Below are 23,392 nucleotides of genomic sequence, written 5' to 3' on the forward strand. Positions count from 1 at the left end.
GCAGGTTTTCTTGCGGAAAGCAGCGGGGCAAGTGGAAAATCGCTTGGACTTGCACTTTCTAGCCATGGAACAAGCCCTGAGGATGGTAAACACCCTGTAGACTTTTCCTTCTCTCAAAGCATTCATGCAATTAAAAAGCAAGGTTAGCTATTAACTCTAGAATACTTTATAAGCTTCATGTCTTTACTTTTAAAGCTCTTCATGATCAGTCTTCCTATCACTTGGCCTTCATGGCCCTGCTATAGACCTAGTCACTCTGTTCATTCTGCTGATTCTGTGCTTATTCATCCCATGGTTTCTTGCACTTTATTATCATCCTTTCTCTCTTCCAGATGCTTGGAATTCTATTCTGGAACACTCGCAGGCTGCCGCTCACACTGTATGATTATACATAAGTACATAAGATGAGCCTGCTGGATCTTTATGCCCCATCTAGTCCAGCATCCTCTTCTCAGTGACCAACCAGGTGCCTGGGGAAAACCAGCAAACAGGATTCGAGCACTGTCGCCTCCAGTGGCTTCCAGGAGCTGGTATTCAGAAGTATTGCTACCTCTAGCTGTGGAGGTAGAGCATAGCCATCACAGCTTGTAGCCATATTCACAGAGGAGAGGGTTTTTTGCAGAAGATTTATCACCCAGATCCAGACATCTATACATACTCCCCCCCACACACACACACATGGGAAAACCAACCAATTGCATAGAAAAATATTTTTATTTTAAATTAAATGTTAAAAAGTTATGCATAAAGAGTTTTGAGTATTTTCATCTACTGTATAAGGAACTGTCCATGAGTGAGTCAGATTTCTTCAGACATGCTTCTCTGCCTGTCCTGGGGCAGTTGAAAAAGAGACTGGGCAGTTTATCTACTGCTCCCCACGGGGACATATTAAGAAGAGGACAACCTAGGCAGAGGCTGATGTAGTCCATGGCAGCAGGAAGGCACTAGGGTTGGAGAAAGTTGGTGCAGCCTATGGCAAGCTATATGACTGCTTCTGAAGGGAGACTGAAAATGTTTGCCCACATTGCAAAGAAAACCAACTGCTTCCAAAACAGTTTAGCTCCATCCAATGAAAGCCGTCGCTTGATCTGTAAGAACTCTTGGGTGGCTGAAGCACCTTAGCCCATTGGCTGGAGAAACTAGGGCAGCCAAGCCAAATTTCATGTGCCACAAGCTAGCCCAGTTAGCCGTGGCCTGGCTTCAGAGGGTAAAAAATTAACTGAACCCATCGTTGATGTTTGTGGGCCAATATGGAGGGGGATGCAGGAGGGCATGGGGGCAGGAAAGAAAGGTGTGCGGATCACCTTTGGTTTCACTTGACAAACACCCACTGCGCCATTGCCATAGTAACTGCTGCTGGACCATCCCAGTGAGCAAGGTGTCCTCAGCCACAGAGCAGCCACCTGAAGCAGGCAGGAGGAAAGTACAAATGGGTGGCGTCAGGCACTGCTAGTCACACATCAATATGGTTCTCTGGATGTGGCTGAGATGGGGAAGGCCACAGGCTGTGGAGCAGAGGGGTATCCTCCCCCCCCCCCACACAAAAAAGGTACAGATTCAGCTAAGAGTTCAATAGTGATAAGCCAAGAGAGAAGCTGCAGCAGTGCAGCTTATTCAGTCCTTGGTAGAGATTGCGGAGGGAGTGTTGGGAGTATGTGAGGATGGGATGCCAGGGCCTGCCAGCTCTATGGCTCCACTTCCAGGTGCGTGGCGCTTACTGTCCAGTGACCCAGGTACAGGCACAGTCTGTTTCAGCCACTCAATTTCTGCCTGCAAAGGAAGGAACAAACAAAAGTGAGCCATCACAGCTCCCAAAATCCAAGTACAGGAAACAGCAATACATTGTGCAGCCTGTGGCAGCGGAGTAAAATGGCTGTTCTTCCCCCAGTCACGGCTGGTCAAGTTTATTTCAACACCCTAGGCAGAAAACCCTACAATTATCTCTTCCTGGATGTAAACCCCACCACCACCAATAAATTAAACAACAGTTTTCAGCCTTTCATGACCTCCAAAATCTGCGGCCTGAGGCAGCTGCCCCATTGTAAGGGCCAAAGGCCGGCCCTGCTTGGCTTTGGCTATGTATCCCAACAGCAATTCTTTCTCCCTCCAAAGCCATTTCCTACCTGTAAGGCGGCCCGCTTGGTCTGCTCACGTCCCATCTCCACCTTCAGATCCTCCATGTCTTTCCTGCAAGAGGAAGGAGAGGCATGAATTTTGGAGGGGGTGGGGAAACAGAGGACCAGCTCTCCTCCACCCCATTGTTGTGGGAGAATCCTTAAGAAATGTACAAACACACACTAACAAGTTAGCTACAGCCAGCCTTCCCCAGCCTGGTGTTGTGAAGCTCCCATCAGCCCCAGCCGGCACAGCTGCATGATGCTAAGGTTGGTGGGAGTACAGTTGTGCAGGCTGGGGCTGATAGGAGTTGGAGATCAAGACAGCTGAAAAGCACCAGGAAGGCTTCTTTCAGGAAGGCCCTGAACAGATGAACAATGACACCACCAAGCCGAATGTATGACTTGTGACATTGCTTTGTGCTTGTCCACTGTTGTGGGCAGGAGAGGTTTCTCCAGAGCTTCTGGAATCTCTGCCTGGAAGAGAAGAGGAACCTGCCCACCGCTGGCCCACCTCACCGATGCTGTGCACGCATCAGGTCCATCATGGTCCTCAGAGACCGGAGCTCTGCCTTGAGATCATCCAGAGATGCTGGCTGTTCCTCTGTTTGTGACGCCTCACAGGTTAGAGCTGTAGGTTCTTCTCTGGTGTAACTGGACTGCTCCTTCAGCTGCCCGGGGAGAGACAGATACAGGACAGAGAGGGTTGGAAGGGGCTGACGCTTCAATTCCTCCATGGGCCAAGGCTCCCAACCCCCAGAGTAAAACAAAGGCAGGCAATGGAGGGTTAAGCCCACCAATCAGAGAATCTTAGAATTGTAGAATTGGAAGGGACCCCAAGGGTCATCCAATCCAACCCCCTGCAACGCAGGAATCTCAGCTAAAGAATCCCCAACAGATGGCCATCCGACTTCTGTTTAAAAACCTCCAAGGAAGGAGAGTCCACCACCTTCTGAGGGAGTCTGTTCCACCGTTGAACAGCTCTTACTCTAAAAAAGTTCTTCCTAATGTTTCATCATAATTTTCTTTCTTATAATTTGAATCCATTGGTTCGGGTCCTCCCCTCTGGAGCAGCAGAAAACAAGCTTGCTCCATCCTCCATTTGACAGCCCTTCAGATACTTGAAGATGGCAGTCATGTCACCTTTTGATCTTCTCTTTTCTGGGCTAAGATCCTGAAAATGGTACCCAGAAAGGAGGTGGAAACCATGGACCACACGACTGTTCAAACCAGTTTAAGCCTATTGTGTTGCTACCTCACATAACTCACCAGTTCAGGGCCTTTAGCTTTCTCTGTGGAGCTTGAGGGCTGGGTTGATCCCATCTCATCCTGCAACAGCCAATAAGAGAGAGAGAGATTTGGTGACAGCCATCATCAAGACTAGCCATGTTTTAATTTGTATTTAAATATGCATGTTTTAATTTATATTTCACAAAATTTATACACCACTCAGTTGTGAAAAACCTCAAAGTGGTTTATGAGCAGAATAAAATAATTAAATTATCAGTTAAAACAATTAGAAGCAACTATGTAGAACATTTAAAAAAGCAATAAACTAAAAGCAGATTGCAACACACACCAACATCCTGCACATCTGGATAGGGCTTCCTAAACAAAAAATGTTTTTAGCAGTTGCCGAAAAGAGTGCAGCGAAGGGACCTGTCTGATATCAATAGGCAAGGGGTTCTAAAGTGTAGGTGCAGCCACACTAAAAGTTTGATTTTTTACAAATGCAGAGCAGGCATCACGTGGCACCTGTGACAGTACCAGTTCTGCAGATCGAAACAGGTGTATATGGGGTAACGCAATCTCACAGGTAAACGTGTCCCAAGCTGTTCAGGGCATTATATACCAATAACAACACCTAGAACATGGCCCGGTAGCAGATCAGTGACCAGTGCAGATCTCTGAGCACAGGTGCTGCATGTGGATGAGGTCTCACTCCTGACAGCAATCATGCTGCAGCATTCTGCACTAACTGCAGCTTCCGGATCGAGCACGAGGGAAGCTGCACATAGAGCACATGCTTTGCTTCCTCTACTCTGAAGCCGCTGTTTAAAAAGGCACAAGACCCTATCCCTTTAACAGCTCTCTTCCTCCTTCCTTGAGAACAGTTGGCTGGGGGTGGGCAGGGAGTGGCAACAACTCACCAGTGAGCTGGTCATCAGCTGGCTGGGTGGCCTCTTCCCTGGTACTTTAGGGCGGCTGGCTGTTGGGTGGCTCAGTTTGGCACTGGGAACAAGGACGGCATCAAAAGTGTTGATCTCTGGAATGGAGAAAAGTGGCGCTATTGGGGAGCAAGCACAGCTACCCCAGAACCTCAGCCAGGGAGTGCAATACTGGCCAGAGGGAGATCCGTCATTCCCAAAGCAAGCCCGGGAAGAGACGGCATGGACTGGAGTTTGCAATGCCCTGCCAGACCCCAAGCTGCTTCTCCACGACTCTGGAGAAGGAGAGGAAAACAAGAGCTCCAGGGAATGGTTTAATCATATACCAGCAAACTGAGGTTGTGCAGTTAAGCTGGATTTGGGCTCTTTTGCAACACCCTCCCTCCTGTGCGCTCACTGCCCTGCCCATCACATGGATTTTTTGTTGGGGCGGAATAGTAAGAAAAATGATGGGGAGACACCCTAAGAAGTGTGGGATACGGGCAACATGGGGCGGTCATATCACCACTGCACAAATTGATCAGAACGGATGCTCGGTTCACAGTGAGGTTGCGCATCCTCAGTGATTTTCTTTGTCAAGATAAAGGCTCAAAACAGAAGTCATTAGCCCCTACAAAAGGGGAGGACACTGGACAGTGGGAGAAGGAATTAAAGGGCCGGAACCTACCTGCTAATTTCTCCTTGCATTTTCCTTTTCCCACAGGGGTTGCTGTGCTGGGAACTGGAATGCCTAAGGATCTGGATCATCATCATGTGCAGAGAGAGAGACACACACAGAGAGAAATCATGGGAGGAGTGTTTCCAGCTACCCACACTCTTGGCCTTTGGAAACCCCAGAAGAACCTGTTGCTGCAGAAGGACTGTGAGCCACATTATGGGATTGGTGTTTCTAGGACCAAGGTGAAACTATAAAAGCTCTGTGGATATTTTTGCTATTGGATTCTGGATGTTGTTTATGTAGTCTTGTTATATTTATAGTGCTGAAATGCTGTTATTTTCTACTGTGCTGTTTTACTATGTTATTATGAAATTGGTTTTTGGCTGTTTAATTTTGTAATGCATTCCTGTTTTCTTTGTTGTAAGCCACTTTGAGCATGACTTTTGTGTGTGGAAAAGCAGCATATAAATAAAAATGAATGAATGAAGAGTTGCTGACCACTAAAGCCACAGAAACAAAGCAGGTACACCCAGCAAATTCACCCCAGACCCAAGCCAGCTAACTGCATCTAATTGGTTAAAAGAAAGTGGAGGTGGATCAAGAGGGGGGGTGAAGGGATGAATCCAGGTAACACATGAATTTATCACTTCCCTCCAACTATCACAAAATCTGTATCAGAATCCATAAGACACAGAGCTGTCTTACACCAGCCTTTGCCAACTTGGTACTGACTGAGGCCAATGGGAGTTGCAGTTGTAGCACAAAGCATCTGGAAAACACTAGGCTGAGGATAGCTGTGTAGTGGAAATTATAGTATATGATTTGATAGGCAGCCTACATGCGAAGAGATGTAAAAACTGTGAAAGGATATTGTTGGGAGAAATTGCTTATTCAGGCTGTATTAAGAATGTGTCAAGAGTGTTCGGCCTTGAGCTAGTCTGATAGAGAGTAGTAGGCACCCTATTCTTCAGCTCTGATAATGCAGGCATGCCTCTCCTCTGAGATTTGCGACTTAATTTCTACACATATACAGAGTGAATGCTTCTATATACGCTTGTGGACTCCACTTTTGTGAGTTCCCTGGCAGCTGTTATTGCTTTGACCAATCAAAGTTGCCTCAACATTACAATGTTGTATTTAGTGAAGAAATCTACCACAGCGGCCCGATCCATCTGACTGGCAGCACTCTCCAGGTCTGGGGCAGAGTGAGGCCTTTCCCTCAAGCACTACCTGATCCTTTTGGCTAGATACTGCAGCCGGGGCCTCCTCCTACGTGCAAAGCACCTGCTGTGCCAGAAAGCAAATAGCTAAGGATTTAAAAATTGCTCCCAGTCTTCCCTCCTACCAGCATTGTGAACCCCACTTAGGAGGGCATATCCCCCAAAGATCTAGGCCTGGCAGGGGACCAGAAGACATGCCAATGCTTGAGGTTGCCTGTAAACTCCACACTCTGCTAAACCAGATGTCTTTCTTTCCAGCCTCAGGTGGCAAATTCTACCTGCCTCTTACTTGCTTTTCTTGTTATGGGTCCATGTCCAATGACTCAAAATGAGATCATATCAAGTGCTGGCCGATCCCAGGAAAGAGGATGTGCACATACTCTTTCCAAGACGCATCATGTCTTACTTGTGGGGAAGGTTGGGGGCTGGTTTGGTCTTAGCCGGCACAGGAGGAGGGGGAGCTGCCTTCTTGACCGGAAGAGGAGTCAGCCTAGGGCTTTCCATTTTCTTTTGTTCCTTTGAGTCTGCAAGACATGAATGAATGACTTAGGACACACAGTTATTGCAATATATCTCCTAAGGAAGCATTTCAATAATCTTTTGCTCATTGTATCCTCAGCAGAACCATGCAAAGAAGGCCATGATGATTTTATTATTAATTTTAAAATTATTATTTCTGTTTGTATCCTGCTCTTTCTCCCAAAGGAGCCCAGGGTACAGCTGGGGGGGGGGGTAGAGATCAGTACAGCATCATGCCTGAGCCCAAGTCTTGCTTCAGCATCCTGCCGGCAAAAAAGAAGGCATGGAAAGGGCCTGTTCTAAGAGCAGAACAGGGAAGATTGAGTGCTGCATCCAATTCTAGCTTAAATGTCAATAATCTGCATCTGATACCTTTCCCCTCAGCAGCATGAATATTTATACAGAGGGAAGGAAGACCCTTGACCTGTAGGCAGAATATGGTCCACAGCCAATATTCCCACCTATCAGCTGTCCAGCAGAGAGCAGGTGAAAAGGGAAAAGGCTCTTGACAGTTTGCAAAGTAAGCAATTGCAGCTCTTTCTGCTGCAAGATTGCCAAAGCAGAGGGGTAAATGCCTAGCAGAGAGGCAGATCTGCGTTCCTTCCAAAGAGGCAAGAGACTGTCCATGCATTTTGCAATTGCACACATGCTATTTGGCGGGGTGGGGGGTGGGGTATGAATTGCACTTTGAAGTTGGAGGCTCTGAATAGCAGTGAGGATGTGAGGCAGCACTTGCAATTCAGCTGTGCATTCAAGTTTGAATGGTTCCACAGGGATTACCCTGCTCTGTTCTTTACAGTGGTACCTCGGGTTACATACGCTTCAGGTTACATATGCTTCAGGTTACAGACTCTGCTAACCCAGAAATATGACCGCAGGTTAAGAACTTTGCTTCAGGATAAGAACAGAAATCATGCTCCGGCGGCGCGGCAGCAGCGGGAGGCCCCATTAGCTAAAGTGGTGCTTCAGGTTAAGAACAGTATCAGGTTAAGAATGGACCTCCGGAACGAATTAAGTACTTAACCACTGTATCTTTAAACCAGACTTTGGCCAGAAAACCCTGCGAAATGGGGGACTGCCCTCCGAAAGGGAACTCTTCTGCTCCACTTTGCAAGAAACATGATTGTTCTGCTCAGAACACAAGCAAGCACCAAACCACAACAGGAAGAGGAAGATATGCACACCTCTGCCTTTGTCTCGGCTGTTGCTGTGCAAAGCCAGGGCTGCACATGCTCCGCACAGGCACCCTGGCCCTCTGCAAAAGGTCAGCCAGCAGCTGCCTCCTCACCTTTGTGGTCTCCAGGATGTTTCGTCTCCACCTTGCTACCTTGGAGGACCTTCTTCCCTGGCTTGGGAGCTTTTTCTATTTTTCAAAAAAAAAAAAGAAAAAAGGAAAGTACTGTAAGATAGGTGATATGAGAAGTGAGGAGGAAAAGAAGAACAAGGCCAGGGGAACCTGTGTCCCTCCAGATGAGCTGCCAACTCCCAGCCAGCCAGCCTGGCCAAAGTTCAGGGGTGATGATAGGAGTTGAGGCCAACAACATCTGGAGGGCCACAAGATCCCCAACCAGGCATCAGGGAGGATGGGGAAAGAAGAAGGGACGGCTTCCTGGGTCCTCTATACATTGACTGGCAGCAGCGCCTTTCTCCAGGTGGTCAGGCAAGGGGCATTTCCAGCCCTCCCTGGAGATGCAACCATTGAACTTGGGATCTTCTCTGCCACAGAGCTATGATCCTTTCCCCGACTGACTCCCCCTTGGCCCCCACTTGCACCGGACATTAAAATAAATAAATAAAGAGAGCCAGAGATCCAATGGGCAGTGACAGCAACCCCCTTGAGCTACAAAATCCCCTGCCTGAGCCAAGTGGGAGCTTGTGACTTACCGGAGTCCTTCCTCCGCTCTGGTACCTTGGCTTTGATCTGTAGAAGAGAGAAAAGAGCAGCTTGACGGGGAAGGAAGGCGCTGGTGATGAGTCACCCAAAAAGAAAGAGCAGCCTCAGCACCTCAAGGCAGGCCAGGCTTGGGTTTCACTCCTGCACAAGTTCAGAGGCAGGAGAAGTCAAGGAGATCAGAGGCTCAGGGGAGGGAGAACAAGACAAGGGGACCTGCAGGACGGGAGTGAACCTTACAGTGCCCAGGCGGATGCTGAGCAAAGGCACATAGCAGGCAGCAAACTCTGCCAGCAACTGCATGTGGCAGCTTAGGCTGGTTGTCAGGACAGCCTTCCCCAACCTGGTGCCCACCTATGCCAGCTGTGGCTGATGGGAGCTGTAGTCCAAATTGTCTGGAGGGCACCAGGGTAGGTAGAAGCTGGTTGGATGAGGAGGCTCTTGCAGTCCTCCTTTGTGGCCCTTCAGCCATTCCAAGCCTGTGAAAGTGCTTCAGTGTTGTGTGGAGCAGTCAGCATCTCCCCTCCGCCCTGCCAATTCCTCCTGATGCAAGGGAGGTCAGGGGCCACCCACTTCCTTACCTCAGGCTCCACCTGGGCCAGAGGCATGACAAAGTTGTCCGGGAAAAGCCCCTTCCGGCCACGGCACTCGCCTTCCCACCAGCCCATATCCGCCGTCTCCTGCAACAAGGAAGAGGAAAGGAAGGATATGCACATAGAATTATTTTCCAACAATGAATTTAATCAAGAAGAATCAGTCAGTTCAGTTGCACCAAAAATTGTTGTAATCTGTCCTTAGCCTACTGTTGTTTTCACCTTTTGAAAATCTTGAATCATTATTAATTCTTCTAATTGATAATTGTTTTTTTAAAAATAATATTTTTATTTTTATGATATATGATACAATAATATATGATACAATTCCATATCAAGTAAGTGAACTGAAATAATGCAAAGGACACAAAAAAGAAAACTCTGAAATAGAAAAGAAATAACAATTTTAGGATATCGAAAAATAAACAGAAAACCATTAAGGAATTCCTCCATTGACCTCCTCTCCTCACATGGTTCCTTTTGTCTCCTCTTTTTCTCGTGTTTTCTTGGTTCACTCCATCTATCGCAACTACTTATATACACATTAGTTTTTTCTTACACTGCTGAAAATCTTACCATCCTACTAGGTTAATTGTTTGTTTGCAATACTTTTTCATATATTCAATAAAAGATATCCAGTCCTCCTTATATTTTTCATCATTTTGATTTCTTATTCTAGTGGTCATCCCTGCTAACTCCACATATTCTAACACTTTAATATGCCATTCTTCTTTCGTTGGTACCTTATTTGGATTCCATTCTTGTGCTAGTAATACACATGCAGAAACCAAAATACACCTCTTCCACCTGCAAACCTCGCTCTCATATTATGACTCTGCTGATTCAAACTTCCCCATGAAGCCTTCCCCTATCCGTCTTCCCAGCCAGGCTCTCAGGAGTTGTTCTAACTCAAGAGAAAGAAAATGGCTACAGCTCTTATCTTCTGATCAGCAAACAAAAATAACAATCACATTTTCATTATGCAAGGCAAACGTTCTGCCCCTCTCACCCTCCTCCACCTGCTGCATGCTTTTGGAAGTCAAGGGCAGGAGCAAGATAAGGTGTTTTTTTCCTCCTAACACAGGTGTGTGTGGGGGATCCCTCACTGGATCACCCAGCAGGAGGTAGCACTACTTTTTCCGGTGCCTACTAAAAACTTTTTTGGTTTAGACAAGCCTACGCAGAAACATTAGGAAGTTGATGTGAGTCTTTTGTTATTTTAACCTTTCAAATGTCTTAAATTATTGTTGTTAATCTCACTAAGGTCATTTTTGTGTGTTGTCTTCTTTGCAGGGTTCTCTCGCCCCCAATCAAGCAGTGTATAAATTTCATTAAATCTGGTCGTGCCCCCAAATTGCCAGTTTTGGGGAAGAAGTTCCAGATATAATAACACCCACAGAACACCTACAAAATAGCTGTTGTTCGGGTATTTAAGATTTAGAACAGTTAATTGGAGGACAGAGAGGGTTGCTTCCAGAGTGCCAGCTTCTTCCACACACCCTTAAGATAAGGTCTGCTCCTCAGTACCAGTTCCTGAGGAGCCCAAGGGAGCCCAGGGAGAATAAGTGGTTCCCACATTCAGGGCCTGCTTGCTGGCTTCCCCAAAGGCATCTAGGGTGCCAACATGAGGATGGGGCTAGATGGGTCTCTGGTCTGATCCAGCAGCAAAGCAGCTCTTAAAGGCTGAAAACACTGTGCCCTTTTAGCTCTGAGCAGAGATGCGGCCAGGGCGCTTTGTGGGTGGCCCTCATATCATCGGGGAAGTTACCCACCCCAACTTTCCCCAGGACTCCCACCTTGCTCAACAAAAGGACCAAATCGCCTTTCCGGAGGAGGAGCTCATCTTCATGCTCTGGTTCGTAATCAAACATGGCTCTGCAATAGACAGGAGCGTCACCTGCAGGTGGAGGAAAGCACAGACACCCCTGGATTCGGATATTTCTCTTGCTCTGGTCTGAGTGCTCTGAAGGCAACCATTCCCAGCTGGGTACCCTTCCAGATGTTTTGGACCAAACTCCCATCAGCCTGAACCAACATGGCCACTTTGGACCACAACTCCCATCAGCCCCAACCAACATGGCCACTTTGGACCACAACTTCCATCAGCTCCAACCAACATGGCAGCTTTGAGCTACAACTCCCATCAGCTGCTTGGGGCTGAAAGGGGTCGTAGTCCAAAACATCTAGACAGAGGGCTGACTTGTCCACTGAAATTAAGCCCTCCACAGCATCCACACACCCACAGCAGCTTTCCCACACAAAAGGGCATCAGGTCAACCTCCCCATACCCTGTCCCTCCCTTCCAGATGTTTGCAACCATCACTTCACTCTAGGCTCCCACCTGGGGCCTCACACACCCTAATATAGCTTGGCCCCCTACGCTACCTTTTTCCTCCCCTGCAACAACCCCATTCCAGACTGAAATGGAAAAATAGGCATTCCCTGCCTCATTTTCCTCTCTGAAAACCGCAGGAAGGCCCCAGTGCCCCCGCCAACAAAGGCAGCTCTGAGGTAGCAGAAGTCTATCTTGGTCAAAACTCACTGGTCTGCGGAGCCTGGACTTTGGGACTCGCCTGCATCCGAGGAGGGGTAGGCTTCTCCAGGGTGTTCTCCACCTGGAGCAGGATCCAGGAAGCAACAGAAAGGGGTGCGGAAATAAGAAAGAAGGCTGTTGACACCAACACAAGCTCTGTGCAGCACCTGACCACTGCTAAAGAAACACCAGCAGTTGCTTCCTCAACCTGTTGCCCAGCAGATGTTTTGAACTACAATTCCCATCAGCCCCAGCCAGCAAATGATGCCCTTCTCTCTAGCAGAGAGCAGTAATCTTGACCCGGTGGTTGTTTTCTGAAGAGAAAACTGGCTTAAGAACTTACGGTACTTGGGTCAATGTAAAAGGTATTTCATTGCTTCCCACCTCCCAAAAAAATAGAGACACTGATCCCTGGATTTAAACAGAGGACATTGTCCAAGGGTGTTTCCAGATGTGAACAATTCTGTAGCACTCAGTCATTGCTGTTTTGCTTTAAGTTGCAAGTAAAATAGCAAAACTGCTTCCAGACCTTTTTAATCCAGGAAACATTCTGTAGCAGGACAGAAAATGTTTCCCTTTTCCCCAGCCCCAAATGTGGGGACAGGATCATTTTCATTGGGATTACAGTGTGTGTGCAGTGTTAAATATTTCCTTTCCCCACCTTGCTGCATCACTGATCATGATTGCCCCTTTAACAATGGAGGTGGGGTGGGAAGAAGACAAATAGGCAATGCTATTTGAAGGGGTGATAGACAGAGAGAGGACCATAGAAAAGGAAATGGTTAGAGCTTCCCCTTCAGCCCTTTGGATACTGTTGGACTCTAGCTCCCATCAGCCCCAGCCAGCATGGCCAGCAGTCAGCTGGGAATTGAAGTTCAGCAATAAATGGCAGGTCGTAAATTGGCCACACTCTGGGCTGGAATAATATATGCAGGCTGTAGTTACCAAGAATGGCTGTTGCATAGCCATGTGATGGGTTGTGCACACCTGGGGAAACTGCATGGCTGTTTTCCAGTGTGCTTTTTTAAAAAAATGCTCCGTGGGAAAACAACAACAGAAGCTGAGCAGGGAAAACATGAGAGAGAGATGTTTTGCTCATGGTGTCATGCAGATACTCCATAAAAAAATCAATGAACAAAGCACAGCTGTCCCACGGGAGATGTCCTGTGTAGAAGCAGCGCCAGAGAGCTGCAGGGGGAAGACAACTACTTATTCAGCCTCAAAGGAAGAAGAACAAAAACCAGGACACTGATTTGCATATGCTAATATTTAGAATGACTTTAATTTAAATAGAAATGCAACACATCTCACAATAATAGTAATAATAATAAATAGCTGGTGTGAGTCTATTGCTAGTTTAACTTTCCAAAAGTCTTAAATTGTTAATTTTCCTCACTGGCAGTTTTGTTTTTTTATACAGTGGTGCCTCGCAAGACGAAATTAATCCATTCCGCGAGTCTCTTCATCTTGCGGTTTTTTCGTCTTGCGAAGCACGGCTATTAGCGGCTTAGCGGCTATTAACGGCTTAGCGGCTTAGCGGCTATTAATGGCTTAGCGGCTTTAAGAAAAAGGAAACAAACTCACAAGAACTCGCAAGACGTTTCGTCTTGCGAAGCAAGCCCATAGGGAAATTCGTCTTGCGGAACAACTCAAAAAACGGAAAACTCTTTCGTCTAGCGAGTTTTTCGTCTTGCGAGGCATTCGTCTTGCGGGGCACCACTGTAATCAAGCAGTGTATAAATTTTAGGGGGGGATCATTGTGGGGAAGGCTGGGACCTGGTGATCTATGGTCTGGTTGACATCCTGTGCTAAGACAAACCATAGTGCCAGGGCGCGGCAGCAAAAAGGAGCAAAGCAGTGGCCTAGACCCACTAAGCCTAAGGTCTTGCTGAGCATGTTGTGTGATCCAGACAGTGTGCCAGCTCAGCCAGCTCAGCCTTGCTGTCAAAGTACTAACTGTCGATAGACAACATCCATTTAACATTTGTTTAAAAACCTGAAGCATTTTTGTTAGGGATTGTATGGAAAGATCTGCCAAAAAAGCTGAAAAATATCTTCAAGTATGCGACAACGGCCGCGAGAGTTCTAATAGCACAAGGATGGAAGACTGAAGAAAGCCCAACTAAAGAATCATGGCAAGAAAAATTGATGGACTATTTAGAAGTGGCAAAACTGACATATAAGCTACGGGACAAGGATAACTGTGACTTTAAAGATGAATGGGAACCCTTTACAAAATATTTGAAGATGCAACAAAGTGAACTGGACTGCTTGGCTGGCTTTGAATAAACATTCACAAACTTTTTATTGATAATAATCAGCTAAATAGTTTGAAGATCTATATGCAGAAAACAGCATTCTCAGAGAAACCAAAGACTGGAACTGAGGGAAGCTGGGGGGTGGGGGTCGTGAGTTTTGTGTGGGAGGGTGGGGGGAGGGAGAAAAATTGGGGGGGGGGGAATAAGGATGATATGTTTTGTTTTAATTTTGAATTATTTTTTTTAAGACAACATCAATACCCACTCCCATCCCTGGTTCAAACAGACCAGAGGGTCTTTCAAATAGAGGAGCCCTCGAAACACAGCCCTGTCCTCTGTGAAGGAGGGCACCTGAAGCCCTTCTGGTCCCAATGCCATGGAAGCACCTTCCTTCCGCTCACCTTCTCCGGCTCACTGAGGACAAAGGTCTCATTGGTCATTTTGGGGCGCTGCTTCCCCGCTCCGACTTTGGGCTCTGCAAAAACCATCTCTGGAAGTTGACAGTTGAGGGAGGAAGGGTGGGGTCAGGTTAGCACTTCCAGTCAGGCCCTGCCTCTCTACCCCTTCTCCCCCCCCCCTCTACAGACCTTAACCAGATCTTGAGCCTCCTAAAAGATGTGAGGGGGGAGTGCTTCCTGGATTGCATGGAAGCCCCAACCAAAAGGAAGCAACCGCATTCAATTCAGATTATTCCCCCTCAGCTCTGCACCACTCCCAACATTTATGTCACAGAGGCTGCAGAGGCACCGGCGCCCCCATCCCCACCCACCTCCACAACATGCCCACCCCAGGCCCTGTGCTCCCCCCACCTGAAGGCAAGTCGTTTAGCTCTTGTACAAAGTTGGACGGGAAGGCTCCCAACTTCCCGTTCTTCTTGCCCAACCACCAGCCGTCTTCAATCTGCAGAGGAAGAGGACAAAAAACAGCCGTTGTCATTCTGGAAGGGCCCCCGCCTTCCTGTTGCACAACCCACCACCGGCCCACAGAAGAGAAGTGGCAAAGAGTCAGGCAAAGAGTCCCAGGGTCCCTGTCCAGATACATCGGGTGCCCCCCTAACCACCTCCCACCTCCCTGGATGCACCCAGAGATCTGATGGAGACACAAGATGAAGGCTGCAGTGCAGGCTTATGGTGCCTTCATGGTGCCCCAACGGGAAGGGAAGCTCCTGAGCAGGACCCGAGTGCAACTGCAACGCTTGCAGTTCGAGGGAGCCTCCCAAATTTCACAACTCTCATTTTTAGGGCATCATAACCTGGGGGTGGGGACTGGAGACACACAACTGCCAAAGGAGTAAGACTGCCTCTATAGTACCTTCCCCAGATGAAGTGCCTTTCTATTTAGAGGCTGCTTTGGTGCATATGGTATAAGCTGGCACTTCATTGGGTAGGGGGACAAGGAGAGAAAAGGAGAAATCCAACTTGTAGCCTACTATTATTCCCCTTCATTTTGATACACTTTTGATTAAGGCCAGTGGGATCAGAAGAAGATGGCCTGTGATAATAGCAGACAGCAGAAGATCTCTCCCAGGCAGGAGCCAAATATTATAAATGGGTTGTTGGCAACCAATTTTTTTTTTTAATAATTAGACAGGAAATGACAGGTTTGTCTTAAACTGGGGGTGGAGGGAGAATACAGGCCAACCCTGTGGATGCTGCAAAAACATCCACCCCAAAAACCCTGGCATGAATGAGAAGCAGGGCACCCACAAGGAATTTTCACCTGGAAGCACCCAAAGCCTCCAACAGCATTTCCCCATCCTTCTACCACATACTTGCTCCCCTACCTCACCTCCTCCAAGATCTGCACCACTTCTCCGGGGCACAACTCCAGCTCATCGTCCTTTGCTGGGGTGTAAGAGAAGGAGACCCGGCACCAGCGCTCCTTCGCAGCTGGCAGCTTGTTCACAGCATGGACTACAGAAAGGATAAATGTGGAAGGCAGGAAGCAATAAGACAAAGAGAACAGAGAACATGACCGCACAGCCAAATTCCAGATAGGCACCAGAGGGGGATTCTTTTTTTCCGATGAATTTAACTTGCCTTGGAGAATAGTGGTAGGGCAATAATATAAAACAGGAGCTTGCATTATACTGATTTTGACACCTGCTAAAAGCTTTATTGGGACGCGGGTGGCACTGTGGGTAAAACCTCAGCGCCTAGGACTTGCCGATCGTCAGGTCGGTGGTTCGAATCCCCGCGGCGGGGTGCGCTCCCGTTGCTCGGTCCCAGCGCCTGCCAACCTAGCAGTTCGAAAGCACCCCCGGGTGTAAGTAGATAAATAGGTACCGCTTACTAGCGGGAAGGTAAACGGCGTTTCCGTGTGCTGCGCTGGCTCACCAGATGCAGCTTGTCACGCTGGCCACGTGACCCGGAAGTGTCTTCGGACAGCGCTGGCTCCCGGCCTCTTAAACGAGATGGGCGCGCAACCCCAGAGTCGGACACGACTGGCCCGTACGGGCAGGGGTACCTTTACCTTAAAAGCTTTATTTAAGCAAGCCTACCCAGACATAGTGTATATTGTGCATATTTGCTCTTAAATACTGCTGGATTTTATATAATGTTTATTATTTCTACTTGTTTTTAAAGCCCATTGATCTTATTTTCTTATGATTATTTTATACTATTTTAGGTCAAGTGCTGAGAGATTATTACTGTTTTCTGGTTAAGCCAGAGATTTCCAAACTATGTTGGGACACATTAGTGTGTTGGCTCCGTGCGCTCCTCCTGGGACTGGAAAGGGGCGCTAGTTTAACCTCCGGTTTGCTAGTAAAACTGAATTAACTGTGTCGTGAAATGATGCATGTCTAAAAAGTGTGTCACCAACATGAAAAGTTTGGAAAGCTGTGGGTTAAGCTGTCAATAAATCTTGTAAAAGAAATATGTAGGTTTAAAGAGTCGGAATGCGTTCCTGGGAGCAGGTGTTCTCTTAATATCACGATCGGATCACTGGCAAGAAAGTTTTCCATGAAAATTGTAAATCCAGATCAAATGGGGGTGAGTGATAAACTGTATCTGTGATGTCAACAACATAGCCTGGTTACATTGCCAAAAACCTGTGTGCCTGAGCAAGGACAATCTCACAAATGCATCCCATCTGGAAGCACTCTAGGAACAAAGAATGCAGAAAAGAAGTTCGATAAATTTTGACAGATCCCTTTGCTCTCACAGCCCAGTAGGATTAATCAAGAGCAGCCTTCCACAACCTGTTGGCCTCTGGCCGTTTTGGACTGCGACTCCCATCATCTGTCCTGCTGAAACACCTGGAGGGCATCAGTTTGGGGAAAGCTGATTTAAATGAAGCAAGCCAAGAGCTGAACTTGCCACTGGCCTGTCATGGCCATGCCCCAGGCTTCAGGCCCCAATTGGCACTGATCCCTGCAGCCGTCCATCCTTTTACAGTCAGGGCACATACACGGTTTCAGATGCACATGTTAAATCTGAATATATACCATCCTTTTCTGCAAAAAACAGTGCTCGTTCCAAAATCAATGTGTTGCGCATCAGTGCAGCAAAAGCAAACCCAAATTCAAACTGCATGTGCTTAAAATGTTTGTTTTTTCTGTTTTAAAAAATCAAGGATGGCAAACAATTTTGCCATTTGTTCCAACATCTCAGGAATGTAGAAGCTTTTGAAAAGCAAGGAATGAAAGGCAGGCAGGCAGGCAGGCGAGAGAGGAGAGGACTCTTAAGTATGTGTTTCATCACTGAAGTGTGACACACAGCCTTCTCAGCCGTGTAGTGAGAACTTCTGTGATGGTCATCATAGCTATCATACCCAAGCTCCTTTCAAGACCATACAGCAAAAAACTGAATTTTTGATGACCTCTGTCCTATGCAGCCATTTTGGCTTCAGTACCAAACCATTTTCCACTCTCCCCATCACCAACACCTTTGCTTACTCAAAAGTTTGCTCACTACTTTGTAGCATTTTGGCTGGGCGTAATAAAGGGAGTGCAGTTGTGTGTGTGTCCCCCCCCTTTCAAAATAAAAGCAGCAGTTTAACCCTTAGTCAGTAACACCAATAAAACCTATGTTTAGCTTATTTGGTGAAATTCCACCCAAGAGTAGCTGATTATTGGACATGCAGAAGATTAGCATATAGCAGTCCAGGAGATAACATTCTCACAGCTGTGAAATAAGGTGGCAGCACTTTGGCCATGCTCCACAGAGCCACTGGTTCAAACTCTGTACTGCATTAGCTGCAGCACTGATGGAAAGAGACCCATACCGCTTTGAGAAAATGCCAAGCCCCACAGGTACTGTGCCGAAACATAAATAGAACCTCCAGCAAGGTCCTTGGATTTCCTAAAGGCCACGAATACCACCTTATACTTGCCTACTCCCCACCAGCACTCGATTAAATAGAACTTTGCTTTTTTTATAAAAAAGAGGGGAAAGTCATGGGCAAAAGTTTTTACGTTCCTTTTAAAGATAGTCCCTCCCCAGTTGTCCTTAGTTTGAAGCTTCAGCACTGGCCTAAAGTATACCCCCCCCCAAACAAAAAAATACACTCACCACTGCGAATGGATCGGGGGTATCGCTGGGTGCCATCAGCTCGGAGGCTCACTGGGATTTCCTGAGGCAAGGGGAAGAAAAAGGTGCCTGTGACTAGGAACAATGAAATGCTCAGACAGCAGGAGGAGAGAACAGCCTGGGGGGATGGGAGGGCAGGGTCTCCCTCCGGCATCTTGTTTCTTACACAGAGCCAGGACTCAAAACAACCAGCTTAAGGTTGCCAAGTTTGCTGATGACACTAAATTGTTCAGGGTGGTTAAAACAAAAAGGGATCATGAAGAATCTCTCCAAACAGAGCAAATGAGCAATAAAATGGCATATGCAATTCAATGTCAACAAATTATGTGATGCATGTCACTTTATATGTGGACAGGGCTTCTGTGTCCAGACTGCACTCCTGTCTCCCTCCACCCATTCCCAACAACTTGTTGGCTGTCAGAGATTGCATAGAGTCATAGAGTTAGAAGTGATCCCAATGGTCATCTAGTCCAACCCCTGCCAAGCAGGTATCGCAGCTAATGGTGACGTTAAATCACAACGTCCAGTTTGCACAAAGCTAGCAGTTTGAGACTTCCTGTTGTAGTCATGTTTTCATGCTTCTTCTCCAATTGATTCAAGCACATAATTTAGAAAGAGGATCTAAACACACAACTTGCTATTCGCAGGTTATACAACATAAGGGACGGGGGGGTGGATGTTTCTAGAAAACAGAAAACTCTTTATTAATTGAGGAATCCCCTTTTACATGTGTGTTGAGGTAAGGAACAGACATACCATAAAACATATATAAACAGTACAAAAAACCGACAGCAACATAGGAAGCTGCCTTATACAGAGTCAGACCATTTGCCCATCCAGCTCAGCATTGTCTGCACTGACTGGCAGCAGCGGCTGGCAGGAGTCTCTCCTAGCCCTCCCTGGAGGAGATGCCACTGGGGACTGAGCCCAAGACATTCTGTTTGCAGAAGAGTGTCTGCCTTGCAAGCAGAACATCTCCCTTCCAAATGTCAAGAGGTTTAAAATGAACACCTTTGCATCCAGCTGGGAAAACTTATGAGGGCCAAATTCCCTTCAATGCAGCTATCAAGTCCCTCTCATCTCTCAGCTGGGATGCTGTTCCACGGAACAGAGGAAGCCACCCTGCTCTAAGCCACTGTGGAGCAGTGGTATCTGATGTTTGGGGGCCTTTAAGGAAGACCCACCTCTCCCATAGAACACAGTGACTTCCTGGGTAGTGAAGGGACCAGCTAGCCCCTCAAGGAACCTGGCTCTTAACTGTGAAGGGCCTTCAGTACTAGCCCCAAATTCACTAGAGGTGAACCAAAGTTGGGAAGAAAAGCCAGGAGTCTCCTGCTTCTATTCCCTGCTCTCAAGAGACAAAGCAAACGAGCATCACCACTGGAATGGCTGGCTGGCCTGCTCCACTGAACAGGTGGGAGTGCAGCCTGCAAAGGAACTGCCCCCTGGAAAAGATAAACATTCAGAACTCAAAAATCGGAAGAGGCCTCTCCCCCTTTACCTTGCGGAAAAGATAAGGGCTCTGGGTCAAAACAGCCATTCTGGAGAGGACGCTGGGGAAAGCAGGCACCTACCTCAGGTATATAGGGGGCGGCGAGTGGGCGTGGCTTCAAGTGCTTCAGCACACACCTTGTCACCTGTCTATGCTACAAAGCAGAATGGAACGACCCTTCTGGCTCCTCCCCCCTCAAGGAACCTTGGGAATTGTAGTTCCACGTGGCAGCAAACCTGTAGTCCCACAGAACCCTCAACACCTCCATAAACCACAATTCCCAGAGTTCTTTGGAGATGGGCTATAATGCATGCTTTTTTAAAACAACATTAAGGCAGATACTTTCCTGATGGGTCTTTATATGGCCTTCTGAAGATGCTGGATTTAACATGGGTTCAAATCCCACCTCTTCAGCCATGAACTTAACTGGGCACGTTCAGGTAAGTCCCTGCCTCTCAGCCTCAGTTTGTCATTTGTAAAATGGGCCTGCCCCAGGGGGCTGTTGGGAGGACAAGTGGTTGTTTGAAAAGCTCTTTTACCCTAGAATAAGGGCAATTATACGCAGGTATTGAAGTCAAAAGCCGATGCCTGCTTTCATGTGTTTTTCTTCTCATGCCTCCTCGTACCCTGCCTGCAAGGCTTGTGTATTGGGTTCCATTCCAGCAAAGAAACACACAGAGCTAAGAGCTGATAACGTCACCTGGCAACTTGCCCATGGAACTGTGGGAAACCTGCCACTGCAGAAACAACTAGCTCCCGTTTTTCAGAAAGGGAAGGGGTCCCCTTTATCAGAAGTGGGGGAAACTCCTGATAAAGTGGGAAAGGCCCTGAGAACAATTGGAGCAACAAGCAGGCGGGACTTGGTGAAAGGGGAAGGAGTGTCACTTTTATGGCATGTGAGGCAAAGGTGCTCCTTGCCAGGGTGGGTGTGTATGTGCCTGCTTTTCACTGGTGCTTTATCTTATTTCACAGAATAATGGGTGCGGACTGGGGCATCCCGTTCACCCTCCTGCCACAAAGGAGGACTCTAGCCGATTGTGACAGGACAGACCTTCTGTCTGCCAGGAGTGATGCACTGGGGGGAGGATGTTTTTCAGACACCTTTGCCTGGCAACCTACAAGGAACTGGAGCTTTTTCGAGGAAATCAGGAACTGGAATGGCAGGTGCAGACCCTGCCCCAAGAGCTGTCTATGTTCAGCAACAGGTGGGGGGCAGGGAGACTTAGTGCAAGTGGCCTTAACCCTGTGCTGACATTCTGTATGTTCAGAGATGTGCAGCCGGGGGAAGATGTTGAGGTCACCTAGGCCTGCATTCAAGGTGGGCCTCCACTGTGGCCCACATGCAGTACAATCCATGGTGCATAAGACTCTGCACATGCATTCTGTTTAGGGCTGGCTCTGTCATAGGGTAGAGGGAGGCACCTGCCTCGAGTGGCAGATCCTGCAGGACAGGAGAGCAGCAGTAGTCAACCTCTTCCCTAGCATGCTGTCTTGTTGCTAGCTGCTTGCGCTGGTTGACCCTCTTGCCTGGTTGAATTTCTCCCATGCATTACCATTGGCATCATTCCCAGCCAAGGAGGCAGTCAGCCCAGGACATGCACTGCAGCAGGCACTGCCTCTGTGTGTGTGTGTTTTGTTCTGATCATGTGATGCAATGCCACCCAGGCAGCTTGGGGGAGTGAGCAGTGGTGAGATGTTGGAGGGCAGAATTGTGTGTACCCTGCAGCCTGGCCTGCACACACCACCTAAGATAGCTGATTGCCCTCAGGTGCAATGGAAAAGTCTGAGTCTTTTTAAAAGGGGGATTTGTTTGTACTAGCAGGCATAGGCAAACTCCGGCCCTCCAGATGGTTGGGACTACAATTCCCACCATCCCTGACCACTGGTCCTGTTAGCTAGAGATGATGGGAATTGTAGTCCCAAACATCTGGAGGGCTAGAGTTTGCCTATGCCTGCATTAGGGCAACAGAGCCCGTTGATCCACTTTAATTATGTAAACCTAAAGTGCTTATTTATTTATTTATTTATTTATTGTATTGCATTGCATTTATATCCCACCTTTTCCTCTCAGGAGCTCAAGGGGTACACAGCTCTCCCCCTCCTCAATTAATCCCCACAACAACCCTATGAGGTAGTGTCAGAGCTGCTTCCAGATCCTAGCTCACAGAGGATCACGCTAGCCAGCGATCATTAAATAAAAGTCTTTATTGAGTTACAGTTTCCATTCTCAAGCTGCTGCGTGCAACTCTACGTCTCATGGTTAGATCGGCGAAGCCCCATCTGAGTCTCCGCCCCTTGTACACCAACTTAATATCCTAGCCTTGCTCCACCTTTTCCGCCTGACTGTTCTTCTCTGGGTCCCTCTGCCCCCCGGGGTCTCTTCCTTCCGGGATTCCTCTGACGCTGACGCTGACCCCCCTGACTCTTCTCCCTCCTTTCGGCGGGCTTTAGGACCTGGCTCCCTTTCCGGGCTGCCTACTGCGCCACCTTCCTGTGCATTTGAACTTGGCACGCGCGCCCAACCTTCCACCTTCCGTCTGACCGTTTCTTCGCTCCCCGATGGAGGTGTGGCCACTCCTGACTCGTGCCCTCCCCCCTGTTGTGAGCTGCCAGCGCTTGATCCCTGGCGCCCTTCCTCTTCCCTGCTCTCTGGCGGTGACGCTGGTCCTGATTTCCAACTGCTCCCCTCTGAGTCCCCTCTGGCTCTATCTTCCTGGGGTGTCCCCCTAGGCTCCCCCCTTGCCCTGGCCACTGGTGCTCCTTTCTGTGAATCTTCTGATTCACTGGAAAGACTCGGAGATCTCGGGTCGTCGTCATCACTCATCTTTTCTTCTGCCTCCTCTCCCTCGCTCTCTGTTTCCTCCCTTGCCCTTGCCTCTGCTCCTGAACCCCTGACAGGTAGGTTAAGATGATAGACTTCAACTGGCCCTGGATCACCCAGTGAGCTTCATGACCAAGGGAGGGGATTTGAACCCTGGTCACCCAGGTCTTAGTCCAATATTCTAACCACGATGCCACACTGGCTTGAATGCCTCCTACAAAAGAGCTGCAGCCTGGAGCCCCCCTTGGGCACCTGGTGGCCAAAGCCCTGCTATTTATCTCGTAACACAGCCTAGTAAAGAACCAACCAGTGATCCCACTGGCTATTTGGACAAGGGTGTACTGTTTGGCTCCGCACATGTCTGGCTCAGATGTGGGACAGTCTGTGCACAGTGACACACAACATGTGCATTGAGTCAGGGGCCTTGCACAGCTGCCCATTTCCACACAGCCTTCTCCTTTGCAGCCAGCCCAGCTGTTTTGTTTGAGCAGCCGCAAGGCCAGGCAAACATTGGCAGGAGGCAGGTGACAGACATGGGTGTGTTGCAGCCCTTACAAGGTGAAACTAGGGGAACAAAGCACATCTTACCCAGC

General features: G+C 48.0%; 1 protein-coding gene and 1 long non-coding RNA gene across 3 annotated transcripts in view; one reads left to right on the forward strand and one right to left on the reverse strand.

Annotated features, from left to right (window-relative positions):
• Positions 1-741, forward strand: LOC308484694. The gene is made up of 2 exons (XR_013990087.1): positions 1-85; positions 333-741. It is a non-coding gene; the product is annotated as an uncharacterized lncRNA (long non-coding RNA).
• Positions 696-23,392, reverse strand: part of LOC308484662 (CD2-associated protein-like) — a 27,624-nt gene continuing 4,927 nt past the window's right edge. The window contains exons 3-18 of one of the 2 annotated variants that reach the window (XM_081019613.1): positions 18,469-18,529; positions 15,743-15,867; positions 14,764-14,854; positions 14,356-14,444; positions 11,706-11,778; positions 10,960-11,060; positions 9,152-9,250; positions 8,564-8,600; positions 7,968-8,042; positions 6,567-6,684; positions 4,950-5,020; positions 4,265-4,380; positions 3,384-3,443; positions 2,634-2,785; positions 2,124-2,187; positions 696-1,770 (exon numbers count right to left, since the gene is read on the reverse strand). In XM_081019613.1, the coding sequence (XP_080875739.1) occupies positions 1,615-1,770; positions 2,124-2,187; positions 2,634-2,785; positions 3,384-3,443; positions 4,265-4,380; positions 4,950-5,020; positions 6,567-6,684; positions 7,968-8,042; positions 8,564-8,600; positions 9,152-9,250; positions 10,960-11,060; positions 11,706-11,778; positions 14,356-14,444; positions 14,764-14,854; positions 15,743-15,867; positions 18,469-18,529 (1,488 nt within the window). In that variant the 3' untranslated portion in view covers positions 696-1,614. Of the gene's footprint in view, positions 1,771-2,123; positions 2,188-2,628; positions 2,786-3,383; positions 3,444-4,264; positions 4,381-4,949; positions 5,021-6,566; positions 6,685-7,967; positions 8,043-8,563; positions 8,601-9,151; positions 9,251-10,959; positions 11,061-11,705; positions 11,779-14,355; positions 14,445-14,763; positions 14,855-15,742; positions 15,868-18,468; positions 18,530-23,392 lie in introns of both variants that reach the window. The other variant, XR_013990070.1, reaches the window with a different exon arrangement.

Source organism: Podarcis pityusensis (assembly GCF_964106645.2).
Source record: "Podarcis pityusensis genome assembly, chromosome: 8".
Taxonomy (NCBI): Eukaryota; Metazoa; Chordata; class Lepidosauria; order Squamata; family Lacertidae; genus Podarcis; species Podarcis pityusensis.